The following is a 17,139-nucleotide window of genomic DNA, read 5'->3' on the forward strand; positions in this document are numbered from 1 at the left end:
AACCATTCGCCTTTAGTAGCCTCGATTTTCTCCGCTGCAAAATAGGAACGATCGTACCTACCTCTCCGTGAGTCAGGCGAAGGGTGTGAAAATACCGTAGCACTAACTAAACTAATTAATTCACTCATCCATTTAACAGGCAGTTCTGAAGCGCTCAGGGTCTTGCAGCGCACTTACTACAGTGGACACCTTCTCCCTTCTCGGGTCGCGGGACCGGGTGGGCGCTTGCCCACCAGGTCCTTTCTCCCGCGGACTCAGGGTGGTGACCTTATTCAAAATGGCGCAGGCAGCCTCTGGGGCTAGTGCGGCGGCGCGGACTCCGCGTACCCTCTGACCTGCTGGCAGCAGCGGAGGGGGGAGCCGGGCGCCGCCATATTGGCTGTTGTCCTGCGAGGGGAGCGGCAACAGCGGCGGCGGCGGCGGCGCGAGTGGAGCGAGGGAGCGGCGCGAGCAGCAGCATGACTCGGAGGCGGAGCAGGCCGAGCGGCGGCGCGGGCCGGCGCGAGCGGGCGCGGGCCGCGGGGCCGCAGAAGCCCCAGGCGCCCGAGCCCCCGCCGCCGCCGAGCCTGGAAACAGGAGCGGGTGCAGGGCTCCCGGAGGCGCCCGCGGAGCTGGACCGCGACGGCCCCAGGGAGGAGGACGAGCATAAGCTGACGCCCGGCCCGCAGGTAAGAGCGAGCGAAGCGAGTCCGGCTGCTCCGGCGCTTTCACCTCTCCGGAGCGGGGCAGGGATGGGTTTGGGGATGGACCATCTTCCCCCGCAGACCCCAGGGTCGGGGCTGAGGCTTTCTCCGCCGAGGCAGGGGTGGAGGCTGGACCCCTCTCTCCAAAGCCGAGGCTCGGCCCGTCCTGTTCTCCTGAGACCAGACTGCCTGCCCCTTCTGTCCGCCTCCGGGCTGGAGCAGAGAGGCTACACCCACACTGGGACCGAGCTCTGATCCGGAGGCCACAGCTCAGCCTTCTGCCCTTCAACTTCCCCGGGCCCACCTGCTCCCCCACCCACCCACGGGCCATCTCAGGACGCTGGGGCCTGCAAGGCTGCAGCCTCTTCTCTCTACCCCCGGGAGCAGCTCCACCCCTTCCCCTCACTGCCTGCAGCCACTGCCCCCTCAGCAGCTGTGCCCCCAGCATGTGTCTCCTGGGGCCTCCCTCCTCTCCCTGCCCAGCGGAGCATTTGGAGCAGAAGACTATTTGATGGGGCTCCTGCACTGAGCTGGAAACCCAGCAGAGCCTGCCCTTTCCCTCTATACCCCTGACCTCCAAGGCTCCCGCCCCAACCCTCGTATTCCTGGGTTTGGCGAATCCTGGTGAGAGGAAGCAATGGGAGGACTCGCCAAAGCTTCCAGCTTGCCACCTGGAAGGTCACTTTCTTTTGAGCAAAGGAGCTAATGGGAGGTACCCTGCCAGTGTTCAAGGAGAGGCCTGGGTGGCACGAGCCACAGCTGCTCTGGGAGGGTTGTGGCACCTGGGGCTGGGTGGCTGTCCCTAAGCTTGCTCTGACACAAGAGTTTTGAGTTGGTCTTTTGGCTGAGCCTGCCAAGGAAGGCAGGCTCCTGCAGGAGTCTTGGAGGGTCGGATGCGGCGCCGGATGAGGCTGAGGCGTGGCGGAAGATGCGTTTGGCTCTGCAGACACTGCATCGGGCAGCAGGGGACTCTGGGAGGCTGGTGCAGCCAGAAGGCATGGCTCTTGACAGCCTTCTAGTAGAATCTCTGGAATTGTGCATGTGAGTGGGGATGCTGTTGGGGGTACCATTCCCAGAAAGCCTTCCCTCACCTCCCCAGTTCCGTGAGGTGCCCCCTCTGTGCCCACAGTCCCCTGTGCTTCCCTCTGGTATCACTCCCCATCTGTGATGAAACATTCTGTTGATGTGCCTATTACCACGCTGCACTGTGAACTCCAGAGGCCCAGTCCGTGTCATCTGTCTCTGGTCCTCCATGCCTAGCCCTGGGCCTTGCTGACACGGAGTAGAAACAACTAGGTGAATGAGAGAAAGAATGAATCCGTTGAGAACTTGTGCTTATTGTAACCCTGTGTTGATGCTGGTTTTTGTGTCTCAGGTCACAGTAAGATTTTTAATTAATGAAGATGTCACTGCTTACTGAGTGTCAGAAGCCCCACTTTTACCCCAGCCCCCCCCCCCCCCCCCCCCCGGGCTGAGACAAGTTCCAAAGGATTCTACTCCCCACGTTGGAGCTTACTGTCACCTGGTCTGACTTCTGACCCTGAAGCTGCTTCCCCTCTAGCTTTCTCTTTCCCTTCTCTGGACTGCTATCCAAAAGCGATAGTGAGGGAAGGGAGAGCCAGGAAGCTGTTGTCTTCTCTCCGTCCCATTCAGACCATTCAGTACTTTAGAGACCCCTGCCACAGAGCCAGCCGGAAGTGTTCATGGCCAGAGAGTTTGGACGGTGGCTTGATCATTTAGTTTTTATTTAGGATGCGTCTTTCCTAAGAGTTATAAGCTTCATTAACACAGTATATTCCTACCATGTTCTTACCTACTCCGCTGCTTTACCTGGCCATTTCATTCATTTATTCATGCCCGGCACTTCACAGACCTTACCTGTAATCTTCCACCACCCCTGTGTTCTCCTCAGCATTTAGCAAAAATGTGATGAATTAACTAATGGAGTAATTATTTGTCTGCTTTTGCTGTATAAACTCTGAGCGTGCAGGAAACATGTGTGTTACTATTACACCCCATACCTGGTGATTAACAAATGTTAATGAGTTAACCAAAGGATATAATTACTATTACGTACTCCATTTTTCAGATGAAGAAACAGAAACTCAGAACACCTAAACATTTACCCAAATAGCTTCCACTGTAGGTCTCAGTGCACCGCACTACTCCCCCCCCCACCAAGGATACTCTTGTGTCCTGTAGGGGATTTAACACAGCATTTTTTGGGGGGAGGGGGGGTTAAACTATAGCCACAAAAAGGTAAAACTTACTGGCAAACTCTCTTCTGATTGTGCGCCACTTTTTTGTGCTGGGGAGGGGGGTTCTGGATTCCAGAAGCAGGCTTTTGTGACCTGGTGAAAAGCACCTGGCAGAAAGGGTCAGTCACTGCCCACAGGCATGCCTTTGGTGGGGATCGCTGGCTTACACCGCCACTTACAACCCTGGCTTACGTACCCAGAGTGGGTAAGTAAGGTGAAACTCAGTGTCACATGCCAACCTGCAGCCAGAGATGGCAAATCGGACCATTTCCATCCACAGACAGGTTCTAATGTCCCAAGTTACACATTGTTTTATTTTTGTTTTTGTTTTTATTTGAGCCAGTATTTAAAACAAAATCAAACAGTTTCCCACAAAACTGGATTTGTGCCATCTCTTAAAACTAAAAGTCTGGTGCTGCTGGGCCCACATTTCCACGAGGCAGTAATCTGCAGTCTCTGAGAGGTGTCTGCCCCCTTTAGCATGTGAGGGACACCCGATCTGTGCCAGGCCCTGGGCTAGCTGCGGATGCAGAAGTGAATCAGACCTGGGCCCTGCCCACAGGGGCTCATAGTCTAGAGAACACGGGTGTAGTAATTGCAGTGAGGCTAGGAGAGCATCGCTTCTTCTGAGTTAAGCTTCATAGGCCACTCACTTTGGTTCCATCAACTCCCCTTCCTTCATTTGCATAACCTGTACATGTTTAAATGCAGGACCTTGAGCTTAATTGGGATCCCAAAAGTCTTTACTTCCGATTGTTTCAGGCCACTAAACTATAACACATTGATCTGTTCACTAAGAACCCAAATCCTCTTTATTTCACAAGAAGACAGTTACTGTCTTCTTAGCAAAGAAAAAAAAACCTTACAAAGCAGTTGAATGAGGCAGTGAGAAACGTGTTCAGTGTTCAGACTTGGGGTGAACTCTAAGCTCAGACTCTGCGCTTTGTGACTCTGGTCTTGTTCCTCCCCTCTGCCTCAGCGGCAGCTTCACAAGACAGCGTGGAGCAACCCACTTAGCACCTAGTACATTGAGATTCCTCACACAAGAGTGGAGTCAGAGGTAGTATGAGTCAGGAGCTATGCCAGATGGCGATCGAAAGCCCAGGGGTTCTCACCTGCCAGCTCTGCTGGCTGTCTTTAGGTCTCTGTTGGACCACTCACCTTGTAATGCAGGTACACGCCCAGTAAACCCCCAGGAGACTTGTGAGACTATAAACCATCAGTTTGTGGGGGGTGAGCTCGTCCTGCCCTTCTCATTTCTGATCTCCCTCCAGCATTCCCTGGGACTGTTCCCAGCCTAGTTTAAAGGGACTCTAGAGACGTGGTTCCCCGACTGCTCAGAGTTAAACCTCCTCCCTCCAGGGACTGGAGCAGATGATCCGTCAGTATCTTTATTAAAACTGTCTCATGTTTATTCACTCAGTAAGCATTACCCCCTCTGTGCCAGGGCCTTTATTTGGGGTACACAAATGATGAAGCTAGTCCCCATACCCTGAGACCTTCCCCTTAAAATCACGGTCCACCCAGCCTGGGTATCTTCATTGCCGGTAGGAGGGAATGATAACGATGGGAAGATCCCTGCCACCTCTGGTTCTTCTTTGTAAGCCAGTAAAGATTCACTATGTAGAAATGCCAAAAGGCCTTGGAAGATGAAAACTTCCCTGCGAAGATTTTTTAAATTTTAATTTTAAAACATCCCAGAGCTGTAAGCTCAATATCTAATGTTGGATGGACTATTTAAGATCCTAACACCTTTACGTACTAAACCTCGAATTTGTGAGAACAGTTACGTTTTAATTCATTTCTGGGGTATTTATTGTGCATGTGCTCAAAAAAATGGCTGTTAAACTAAATTACAATAAAAGAAGTAAGTTAGGTTTTTCCCACTTCGTTCTTACCTGCCCTCACTGCGGCGCCAGGCTTAGGCCCGTTGCACACACCATGCCCAGTCTTCCTCTCGCCTGACCTGGGTGTTCATTTATTCTGTAGGCACCAATGGACACCCGATCTGTGCCAGACCCTGGGCCAGCTGGGGATGCAGAAGTGAATCAGACCTGGGCCCTGTCCACAGGGGCTCATGTCTAGAGGACACGTGTACAGTAATTACAGTGAGGCTAAAAGAGCATCGCTTCCTCTGAGTTAGGGTTCAAATCCTAGATCCTAATACTGATCTTTGGAAGTGTTTCAGCCTCTTGGTTTGTTTTCTCATGCATAAAATGACAGTGATGCCAGGCTCATGTCAGGGTTTGGCCAGTACTGCATGTCACCCACTGAGCATATGTGGTAGCCATGGTTATTATAGATGCTTGGTGCTGAGGATGCACCGACGTGATAGCCTAGACAAGGCTTTTCAGAGAGAGGCTGCAAGGTTGAATAGAAGTTCCTCCAGACAACAAGGTGGGAGAAAGTGTCTGAACAAAGGAAACAGCATAAACAGAGACCCAGAGGGAAGACATGCCCAACTCGTGGGAGGGAGAGTGACGAGAGGTCAGGTTGGAGAGTTGAGCGGCGTTCCTGAAAACCATACCAAGTTTGGGCTTTATCCTGTAGGCATGAGGAGTCAATGAAAGGTTTTAAGTAGGAAAGTGGACGTTACATGCTTCAGTAAATTCTCTGATAGCATCGGAGGAAGTGATTCTCAGTGGGAGAGACAGCTGCGATGGCCTGAGTCCACCTGTCCCTTAGCCCGGCCTAGCTAATCATCAGATCCCCTGGGCTTTGCTGGACCCTGTCCCACACACACAATCGGAGTCTATTGTTGTTAAATTGCTCCAGGTGGTTCTGATGTGTGGCTGGGCCTGGGGACTGCTGAATTGAAGGTGCTGTGGGGATCCTTGCAGGCCTGGGATACTCTTCAAAGGCTTGGGCTTCCAGGGCAGGTCAGGGGAGCTTTTCCATAAGCAGGAATATAAATAGCCTCAGTTGTAAAGAAACAAAACCAAACTTTCCCCAGTTCTCCATTTATTGCCCTGTTAATGATATTCTCCAAGTGCTAATCTTCCTTTGTATCAGAACACTTACCCATGCCTGCTTCATGGTGTATCATTGGGATGCAGTGAGTCATGGGACACGGGCCCTGCCCTTGCAAAGCTCACAATATTGTGGAGAAGGTAGATTTCAACAGCTAGGATACCTGTGATAAGCTCTATTCAAGAGAAATGTGAAAAGTGTTAGCGCGTTCCAGAGCAAAGCATAGTTCATTCTGCCTGTAGACTTAGGAGAACGTAACACCCACACTGACCCTAAAAAGGAAGAGACAGAGGGAACCGCATGAGTGAAGGTATGAGTGCTTTATGTATTTGGGGAAAGGGATGGTTAATGGTTCTTTGTGCAGGGCGTGCAGAGCAGCAAAGGACTGAGGGGAAGCGTACTGTGTCCTGGGAAAAGCCCCGTGTTTGCACCCTTCGGTTCTGTGCCCATGCTGCAGTCCTATAGGCCATCTCCCCTTTGTTCCCTACCCAAGGCTCTTCGTTCTCCATCTCCCTCTGTGGTTCCCCTCCATTCTGAAATAGATAGAGGGAAACTAAGGCAGAAAGAAGGGGCCTGAAACACTGGAAGTTCTTACTAGGAAGTTGGAGCCAAAGAACGCGGACTGGGGGGTTCAGAGAGACCTTGAAGGTCACCTGTCTAGTCCTCTGTCCTGTGCTTCAAGTAATAACTTTGGATTGGGCAAGTCTCACTTAGTAAGTTTCCCTGTCATTTCTTCCAGGACAGAAGAGGAAAGAAACTAACGGGTATTGAGCACCTACTGTGTGCCAGGCCCAGGCCAGGTACTTTACATAATTTATTTCCTTCTGTCCTCACAACTCTGAAGTATGGTTTCATTTTAATTTCATAAATGAGGAAATTGAGGTTCAAAGAAATTGAGTAATAATCGAATATCATACTGAAAATGGCAGAACTGGGATTTGAACTCACAACAGTCTGTCTCCAAAGTTCATACTCTTCCACCCATGAGATATTTGTGCGGGGGTTAAAGAATAGTAGGTAATGCAGTGTGCCTGAGGTTCCAGGTCAGGAAGCAGCAGCTCAGGCTTTCCTGTGGCTAATTGCATCCAGAAAGGAGTTTCGACAAGAGAGCTAGGCTTGGGGGCATGAAGGCCACTGGGGTTATAGAGACTCACTGCCCTCTCCTTGACTCAGCTTGTATAAGAGATGATTGGCCACAAACTGGCTTTATGGTATGAAACAAGTGTCCTGCCTCCTGGGAGGACCTGAGCCAACTTCCTGGGTGGGAGTTTGGGTGAAAGTTCCAGGGCACTGAGGTACGGTTATATCGGCTCCCTAAGAATAACTGCAGTTCTGATCACCAGCGTTAGAATGGTCCTGCGATTCTTAGCACTGATGCTTTCTCATCAGTGGCCCAGAGTGACACAGCCATACCTTTAGCATAGCATGTCAGGAAAGGGCTGGTTCAGCTGTGTTTTAGATTCTCTTCTTTGTGTAGAGCAGCTGAGATGTGAACCAGATGGGCTTTAGGCATTCATTCATTTATTTAGTGAATGCCTGCTCGGTGCCAGGTTCAAGCCAAGCCTAGGTTCCTGGGCACACTAAGTGACCAAGGTGCACTCCTTGCCCCGAAAGAGCTCCCATTCTACTGGGGGTGTGGGACCAACAGAGAATATGTCTCTGGCATAATGTAATAGGTGCAATACTTACAGAATTAGTTCTACTGAGCCTTGTCCCACAAATGTTTCATTGACCTTTAACCAGGATCTTAGGGGTGAGTAGAAATTTGCCAAGGAATAGAGCCGAGGTACTGAGGTTTAAAGGGCAAGGTGTATCTGAGGAACAGTATGAATAGAACCCAGGGTCTCAGGAGGAAGTGGAGCATGGAGAGGTCAGCTGGCACAAGTCATGAATGCCAGGGGCCAGAGAGTGCCATGATAGTGAGCTCAACAAAAGGAGCCTGAAGACTGAAGAGAGACCAAGGTAGGAAAGAGGAGCTAAAGGAAAGAGGTCATCAAACTCGACAAGTATGTGAAAAGGCACATACTGGGCTTACGTTAAGTAGAGAAGCCCAGTGTCCTGATTGGTTGGTTGTTTTTGTGTATTAATTTTAATTGTGTACTATTTTAATTTGTGTTCCTGCCCAATTCCCTAAAACAAATTTGAGGCATCCTAGGAGTTCGGGTGCATTGACAGCCCAGTGCATGAACCTGCCTGGTTTAAGCATGTGTTCTTAAGGCAGGAACTCTGTGGTTTGATGTTTTCCAGCACCTAGCACAATGGTGGGCACCAGGCCAGGCTCTGAGAATGTTTGTTGAATGAGGGAATGATTGGTGAACGGAACAGTGAGTGGCGACGACTGGGCTGATGAGTTTTTTCAGGCTAGGGATTCATTATTTTCTCTGTTTCTGGAAGAGAACTTTAGCTGCTGCTGTTGTCCTCTGCCTGTCTTGGAGACAGGGAGGCTCTTGGAGTTGGGTGCCTCTAGAGTGGAGTGCTCTGATGGGCCATTTCAGAAGACAATTTGGAAGGTGTTGCAGGGCCGCTGGTTAGATACAGCATGTGTTTGGAGGAACCCTCTCCGTACATGTAAGAACTCTTGGGAGTATGAGGAATCCATAAGAGGAAAGGGAGCAGATTTAGTGCTGGAAATTAGACCCAGCTTCACAGCAGTCTTGACAGCTGCCTGGTCTGATGACCCAGGTTATTCCCCAGCAGTTCCTGAATTGTGAACAGAATGGCTGAGGGGGAAATTTATTCATGCCACCCAAAAGCTCTCCAGGTGTGCTGTGAACTATATTATTGTTTATCACCATTGATTAGTGAGCACCCACTGGGTGACAGGCACTGTCAGACGCTTTACATCAGCGGTTCTTGAAGTGTTTGGTCTTGGGGCCCTTTTACATTTCTAAAAAGTACTGAGGACCCAGAAGAGCTTGTGTTGGTTATATCTATTGATAATCTACCAAATTAAGTATTAAAGCTGGGAAAATATAAAAATATTTAATTACAAATTAATTTGAGAATAACAATTTTAAGCTGATCATGTTAATGTAATAATTCTTTAATGAAAAATAAATAACTATATTTTCAAAACAAAAATGAATGAGTGAGAAGATGGTCTTGTTTTCATTTTTGCCATTTTTTTTAATGTCTGGATTAATATAGAAAAAACTGGATTCTTATATATGCTTCTGTATTCAATCTGTTGTAATTGCATTGTTTTGGTTGAAGTACACTAAGAAAATACAGCCTCACAGGTACCTAATTGGAAATTTTAGGTAATTTGGAAATTTTAATAGCCTTTCCAAATGATTGTTTTTATTTTATTTTTTTTATTTCTTTTTCAGATGATTGTTGATATTCTTCTCTGCAATATAGAATCTGAGACCATATCAGTGAAGTCTTTATACTCATTTACATTAAAATCTGTTGGTCCGTCTAGCACTTTCAGTGGACAGTTAACCAATGTATGATTCTTTAACATCATGCTTTGATCATTTGGAAAGTAGGTTCACTGAGTTATGCAGATCTTCTAAACGTTTTTCCATTTCATTTTATAATATCAAAGATAACAGTTGTTAATATCACTATCAATTACATCAGAAAAATCTTTAAGTATTGGGAAGTTTATCAAACTCTTGGTGGTGGATACAGGTTTTCCAAAAATCTAAGTTTTGCTCAAAAGGTTGCTTTTTATCATTGGCCACAAATAAATTGTTTTCCTTGAAGTGACAGGCTCATTTTGTTCATTTCTTTTTAGAAAATATTTGCCAGTACCCAAGTCCAAATAACAATAGTTTGTCAGTCATTCTTTCACATGAAAGTGGTGTTCCCTGAAAAACGTGGCTTCCCCTTTCTTTGATTTTATCTTTTTATCCAGGAAAAACTAGAATGCCTAGCATAGTGCTTCTTAGACGAAGACAGAAAAGTCTTGAGCCTGATCAGGTGAGGGCACAGAGATACTGGTTTCATTGGCTGCACACAGCAGCCCCCTGGACTAGGGGTGGCCACAGACTGGGCTGGCTTGGCTCATTGACTGCTGGGGACGCGCTGCTACAGCATGGGTCCCCTGTGTGGCTCCCCACACTCTCCACATACTCTGGTTTTGTTCACGGAGTGAAGCCAAATTACTTGGAGCTTGTTTGAACAGATCCCAACTCAAGAGAACACCTGGGACCTTTCCTTCCTCTTCTCCCATCATTTGCCTAAGTCTAGACCTGTATCTAGAGAGTCTCTGAAATTTAAACTGAGCTGAGAAGGAATAATCAATTGTTGCCCCAGACAGCTGGGTTGAGGAATCACTTCCATCAGCCTTTGTGATGAAGGAAAATGTTTGGATGTTTCATTCATTTGATAAATATTTGTTGATCATGTTCTTTGTGTGGGAATACATGCCAGGTGCTAAAAATACAGCTTGAGAACAGTTAGTTGAAAGCCTGGGTTGATTTCAGGGCATAAGGGATCATAATTGCCGGGAATTTGGGAAATGGCAGGAGGTTGCAGTCAGAGGAATTTGAACCAAAAGCTTGTCTCGGCCAAAGCAAAAATACGAAGGAATAGTGGTGGCACTGACCAAATATGACATTTCCAGGGATTGGGATTCACACCATCCTCTGGCAGTTAGAGACGAAAATGTCAGACAGAGAAGTCCCCAGGCCCCACCAGCCATTGTATCCTGGTGCAGGAACCAAGGCTGAGGGTTAAAACAGCTTTGGGGGTCGCCCCCAGAACTGCCTGGGCCTAAAAAGAAGGGTTCAAGTATACCAAACTCAGGACAGTGGATAAACTAGTTTCTAGTATAGACTTACTAAGAACAGAACAGCCAAGGGGCCTAGATCCTAGATTGAGGGCCTACTGTGTGGACCCCTTGAGCTAAGCTTTGCATCTCTCATGTCACTTAATCCTCTGGGCAACTTTATGCAATATAGGTGGTATTGTCTCTGCTTCAGTCAGGAGTTACTTAGCTTCCCAGGCCCTGTGTTTCTTTAATTAGAAAGATGCCTGTCCTGTAAATTCACTTCCATTGATGGCTGTCATGCAGGAGACCCCGCAGGCCGCCCCACACGACAAATGGCACAGCGAGCAGGGTCTCCCGCACAACAAATGGTGCAGCGAGCAGGGTATCCCGCACAACAAATGGCGCAGCGAGCAGGGTATCCCGCACGACACTTGTACACAAGTGTTCAAAGCAGCATTATTTATTCTAGTCAAAAAGTGGAAACCACTCAAATATCCATCAATCAACGAATAGATAAATAATATATGGCATACTCACACAATGGAATATTATTCTGCCATAAAAAGGAATGAAGTACTGATACTTGCTACACCATTGATGAAGCTTGAAAGCATTACGCTAAATGAAAGAAGCCAGTCATAAAAAAAACCACGTATTATTCCTTATATGAAATGTCCAGAATAGACAAATCTATAGTGACAGAAAGTGGGTTAGCAATTGCCTAGGGCTGGAGAGGAGAGGAAGAATGGGGGCTAGCAAGAAGGTGGCGGCTGGGCTGGCAAGTGTGGATGGCGGTTTGCGTACAGTGTGGATCCAGCCTCCAGTGAGAGTATAGTGGTATGACTCCCCTACCTATGGCTCCGTGGGTGTTCCTTTTTGGCCTCACCATATCCTGCGTTCTTGTATGGGGAGCGGGAGCAGAGACCCCGCAGGCCGCCCCGCACGACAAATGGCACAGCGAGCAGGGTCTCCCGCACAACAAATGGTGCAGCGAGCAGGGTATCCCGCACGACAATGGCTAATCTCATATATTACGTGTACCAGTTTGGCTTTAGAGAGTCACATTATTTCCACATTATATGAACAGAGGCAACTCACTGTAATCTCTAAGGAATGCAGTCTCCACTCTTCCACACTTGAGATTGGAACCATTCGGGTAGAGGTCCAGGGTGGGGAAATGGCCTTTCTCTGTGGGAAGCAATAATTTCAAGCAGTGTCTCACCAAGCTGCCTGCAGCTGTATTGCTGTGGGAACACTTGACAAACCTCATTTAGCTGCTATGTGCCCAGCTGAGCTTAAGCCCTGTGCTACCCTGTGAGGGAGCCAGATGAGAATGAGACCTGGTGCTGGCCTTCTAGGAGCAGAGCCTCGTAGGACAGACAGAAGATGTAGGTAAATAAATTAGGTAGAAGGCACAAACGCTGTAACCAAGGCACAGTGTGCTGTGGGATATGGGAATGGAGGTGGATTACAAGAGGGGCTCTAGGAAAGCTTGGAGGAAGTTGGATGAAGCTGGGCCGTTCAGCACCCTCCTTATTGGTAAACGTGGGAAGGAAGGGAGTTTTAAGCAGAGGACCCCTTTAGCGAAGGCATGAGGTAGGAGAATAGAGTATTTGGGGAACTTAAGGAGTCACTTCATGGAGTTTAGGGCAAAGGTTAAGATGTCTGACAGGTCACCTTCGATTCATTGCATGTGAGAGATTCTTGCATTTGTAAAACAGTGGCCATAGTTTTTATATTTTCCACCCCAGTCCTGGTTTCAAATACTGTTTTCTCTCGCTGCTCTCTGACTCATAATTAGTACCATGTGTTGAGCAACATATTATGGATCTGGCACTGGACTAGGTGCTGTGCCACAACCAACCCTCCACAGCCAACCCCGTTTTACAGGTGAGGCGACGAGTAAGTAGAACGTGCCCAGCATCGTATGGCTGGTAAGTGGCGGAGGCCCAGGACTGGTGCCAAAGCCAGCGTTGTCTGCACTGTACCCTACCAGGCCTCCCACCAGCCCCCTGGCACTGCATAGTCACACTGGTCACACAGCTAACTTACGAGAATTCTGTATTCGCTTTTAAAGGAAAAAACACTGACCGTATATTGCCATAAACTATATATTATACATTTGAATTCTTGGTTGTACCTAAAAAACCATATATGCTGTACTTCACAGGCCCTATAAAGAATTTAAAGAATAATTTTACTCATATAAGATTTTTATCTTATGTAATTACTTTAGAACCTAACACCCAAATGAAATGAAACTCTATTGAAGTAAACTTACTTGTCTGGGTGTTTGCCTTAGACCGTGGTCCCCATCATTACAGGGAAAGGGTTGTGAGTGTGGCCTCACTTCCTACCCCTGCACTGACTATGGCACCTGTAGCTATGGAAAATGTCCTGGGTACACTTCACAAAAAGACCTCATTTGCCTTAACTTCTCTGACCCTCATCCTTCTCCGTCCATCTTCCACCCTTCCCATGAGATACTCACCGTCAGTGGGTTCTAGGAGGCTGCATCCCCAGTCACTGAGCAGCTGCCTTGCTCACTGAAATGTTCCCTTGGCAGAGACCATTTAGGCTGTTAGTACCTTGTATGAGTTCCACATGTAAGGTTTCTCTCTCTCTCTGGTATTCTTTTCCAAGGTCCTTGTACTTCCCCAAACATTTCATTATGCTCCTGGTACTACTGTTTGGTTCTTTTCTTTTCCTAGAAATCAGGGAGCCAGGTCAGTAATTGTAACGTTACAGATGTAAAGGTACTCTGATGCCCACTTACTGTGAGAGGGTGATTTTATTCAGGAAAGATGATGTCATTAATCTTCTGTAGGATGAGGACGATACTCTTATTATGCCTCTGCTTAAGCCTGTGCAGACACCTTTACCTAGTGGTGGGTAAGTTTAGAAGGTACATCAGCTAACTGTTGCATGTAACAAGCCACCCCAAAACTTAGTGGCTTAAAACAACACCATTTATTACCTCTCGTGAGTCTGTGGGTTGACTGGCTATTTTTGCCAGTCGGGGCTGGCTGGCTTGGTTGATCTAGGCTGGGCTTATTCCTGTACCCGCTCTGCCGGCCAGTCAGCTAGAAAAGCTCAGTTTTCTCCTCACGCCTCTCACGTCCCTCCAGCAGCTAGCCTGGTCATGCTCATGGCATGGCTGAGGTGCAAGAGCGAGCAAGCCCAGCTGTGCAAGAAAGCAACTAGAAATGCACACACACTTTTCAAGCTTATGCCGGTGGCACATTTGCTAACATCCTTTGGGCCAAAGAAAGTGACATGACCAAGCCCACTGTCAGAGTGAGAGGAGACTACAAAGTTGTAGGATATGGGAAAGCTGTTAATTGGGGTCATTAGGTGCTATCAGTCTCCCAGTCAGTACCCCTCAATGTGAAAGAAAATCTGTAGGCTTATATTTCGAGGTCACGTTCATCCTAGGAGGGAAACAAAGTCCAAATAAGAATTGCTGTGTGTTGGGTTATGCCATGGGCGCGCAGAGCTGGGTGCTTGTCCTGTTCGTGCACCGAGCCTCACAACAACTCTGCAAGGTGGGTAGGAAATCGAAGCTCTGCAGGGTAAGTAACTTGCTCAAGGTCACCCAGCTAATACGTGCTCAGGCAGGGGTTGCAGTGCACGCTGGTCTGACCCCAGCGCGCAGCTTGTTTTCACCACAACTTTTGCCTCTCGGAAGCACCAGGGTCTGTCTTACCTTCCCTCCAACTCAGTTTTCAGTCGAGTTGATGCCTTTTGATCAGCTATACAAACCCTTCCTCCAAAATGCTGCTGTGGTCCTAGTGGAATTACACAGCCCTTCAGGAAACCTGTGTGTTCCCCCACACTCTGCATTAACTGCAGCGTTCTTTCATTCAGGTGGGGATTGGTCTGTAGACTGCACAGAGGGCCCAAGAATTGTGGCCTCTCCCGACATGTCAGAAGAAAAGACCGTCTTTGTACCCTTCACGATCTGGACATCGGGCAGTAGGGCGTTCGAGCACGAGCTTTGGAGTCAGCCTTCCTGGGCTTAAATCCTACTTCAGCCCCTCACTAGCTCTGTAACCTTGGGCAACTTACTTAACTTTTAAAATCTGTTTTTTCATCTAAAACGATGGGAATAATCACACCTAGTTTGCAGAGCTGTTATAAGGACTAAAGTTATGTATAAAAAGTGCCTAACCCAGTGCGTGGCACATAATAAGCATTATTTGTATTGTTGATGTTATTTCTAAGCAGAGCCTTTCCCCTCCTGGGAAACCCTATTTCTGTCTGTTGGACAGGCTCCCCTCGCCCCCAGCCAGTCTGTGCAGACTTGCTGCCTGCTGTGTCATCGGGAACGCAAAGGCTGGGAAGAAGGTCCTTCCCAGAACGGACTGGTGTTGCAGGGTGAGAAGCTGCCCCCTGACTTCATGCCAAAGCTCGTCAAAAATCTCCTAGGCGAGATGCCTCTGTGGGTCTGCCAGAGTTGCCGAAGGAGCATGGAGGAAGATGAAAGGCAGACAGGTCGAGAGCATGCAGTGGCGGTAGGTAACCGCTGGGAAGGAGGGCCGCCTGGCGCAAAGACAGCAGGCTGTTGAGCTCTTCCTTCCTGGCCTCTCAGGTGCTCACCTCGGGCAGCCCTACGCCCGCTGCTGAGAGGCTGCTGGGCTGCATTCACACAGCATTAGCGGCTGGGGTGCCCATGTGGGGGAAGAAGAGAGAGGCCTCAGGCAGCGCACCGGCCCCTGAGGAGCATGTGCACAGTGTGAGGGCCGGCTTGTAGGTATTGGGACATGGAGACCCTGCCCCCTTCATGTGACTGTCCTGCCCTCAGCTCTGTGGCAGCTTAAAAGCCAACCAGTATGATAGAGGGCAAATGTCAGTTTGAGGGTCTGCAGTGGGCCTCAGAAGGCCTCCAGAAAGCTGGGAGCCAGCTAGGTCTGCTGTTCCCTGAGTCACAGCAGTCAGACCATTGTTTCTCAGCCCCTTCAGCTGCTGCCTTTTGCCCAGGGTCAGTCCAGCTTCAGGACTCCCGACTTAAAGACCCTCCTCTCCTTGGCAGCTCTCAGGACTCCCTGAAGGCCCACAGTTGACACGCAGTCTCTGCCCCTCCCAGAGTCGCTCACCAGTACCCACACACTTCACTTCACGGGGAGCAGTACAGCCCTCCCGGCCGAGGCCTGGCCTGTGTTTGCCCTTGCACCTGGCGTTGTGCTGCTTTGGCCACAGCACAGGGGCCCAGCCTAGGGGAGGAGGCACTCCTGGGTCAGCTTAGGCAGCAGAAGGTCGGCTCTGATGTTTGCTCTTTCATCGTGGGCCTTTTTCTCCCCGCTTCTCCAGATCTCCTTGTCACACACATCCTGCAAATCACAGTCTTGTGGGGGTGACTCTCATTCCTCTTCGTCGTCCTCTTCATCGTCCTCGTCCTCGTCCTGCCATGGGAACTCGGGGGACTGGGATCCCAGCTCGTTCCTGTCAGCACATAAGCTCTCGGGCCTCTGGAACTCCCCACACTCTAGTGGGGCTGTGCCGGGCAGCTCACTTGGGAGTCCTGCTGCCATGCCCGGTGAGTCTCCAAGCTCGGGAGAGAACCAAGCCCCATAAATGTGGACAGCTGTGTTTTCCTAAACCCTTTATTCAAACAAGCCAGAAGATCAGTTATTAAATTAAGTGACAGTAGAGCTGCTCTGGTGGGAGCAGAGGCAGACTCCGTTCTCCAAGATCCTGAAGTTGCAAACTGCTGCTGTGTGTGGCTCTGTAGCTGTTCCCATTGGATCCAGGAGGGGACCTGGTGAGCACTGGCCGAATAGAAAGTGGGGTCTGGGGGCGCTTAGGGAATCAGGACATAGATGGCCTCACACCAGGCGCGTGGCTCACCGAGGACCTGGGTGCCCTCATCCTAAGGGATGGGTCTGAAAGGCCACTTGTCCCACAGAAGGCTGCTGTGATTATTAGCCCGTCTCATAGCTGTCTAAGCCTTCTTTAGACCCTGAGGTAACCCTTACAGACCCAAAGAGAAGAGTCATGGGTTATTGATGTCCTTTGTAAATATGGAATTACTGTCTATTTCTGAGAGGAGGGCCCAAGCTCTTCAAAGGGGTGCTGCCCCCAGAATTGTGAGAGTTGAGCAGTACAGTTGCAGTTATGTGTAAACCAGAGTTGTGAAAGCCTCCCACTGCTCTGAAATTTGGGGCCACCAGAGCGGATAGTGTACACCCAGCTGCCTCGGTCCCTATGGCCCACCGTCCTCAGCCTGCTTGCTGCTGCTCTGCTGGCTCCTGCAGATCCCGCCCTGGGCCTGAGGAAGCAGGTCCTAGAGACACCCTGACAAACAGCCCTGCTTATGCCACAGTGGCGGTGCGTGGCCATCCATGGGGCTGGCATTCCCGGTGCCTTCTCCTGCAGGCCTGGGCTCCTCGAGCCTGTCCAGCCGAGCTGCTGCCTGCAGAGAAACCTCTCCAGCCCAAGGCGGCACTGCTGGACATTCCCGAAAGCTTATGGTCCATTGTGCTGAGAGGCTGTGCCAGACAGTTCCCTC

At 49.4% G+C, this 17,139-nt stretch overlaps 1 protein-coding gene across 12 annotated transcripts in view; it reads left to right on the top strand.

The window, feature by feature from the left end:
* The first annotated feature begins 318 nt into the window (after positions 1 to 318).
* FAM193B (family with sequence similarity 193 member B) overlaps positions 319 to 17,139 on the top strand; it is a 30,439-nt gene continuing 13,618 nt past the window's right edge. For 3 of the 12 annotated variants that reach the window (XM_074313390.2, XM_074313391.2, XM_074313396.2), the window contains exons 1-3: positions 319 to 668; positions 14,903 to 15,145; positions 15,942 to 16,167. In XM_074313390.2, coding sequence (XP_074169491.1) covers positions 459 to 668; positions 14,903 to 15,145; positions 15,942 to 16,167 — 679 coding nt within the window. In that variant the 5' untranslated portion in view covers positions 319 to 458. The other 9 variants (XM_074313393.2, XM_074313392.2, XM_019711002.3 and 6 more) reach the window with 9 other exon arrangements.

The sequence above is a fragment of the Rhinolophus sinicus genome, chromosome 5 (genome assembly GCF_057876585.1).
Source record: "Rhinolophus sinicus isolate RSI-liver-muscle chromosome 5, RSI-T2T, whole genome shotgun sequence".
Classification (NCBI taxonomy): Eukaryota; Metazoa; Chordata; class Mammalia; order Chiroptera; family Rhinolophidae; genus Rhinolophus; species Rhinolophus sinicus.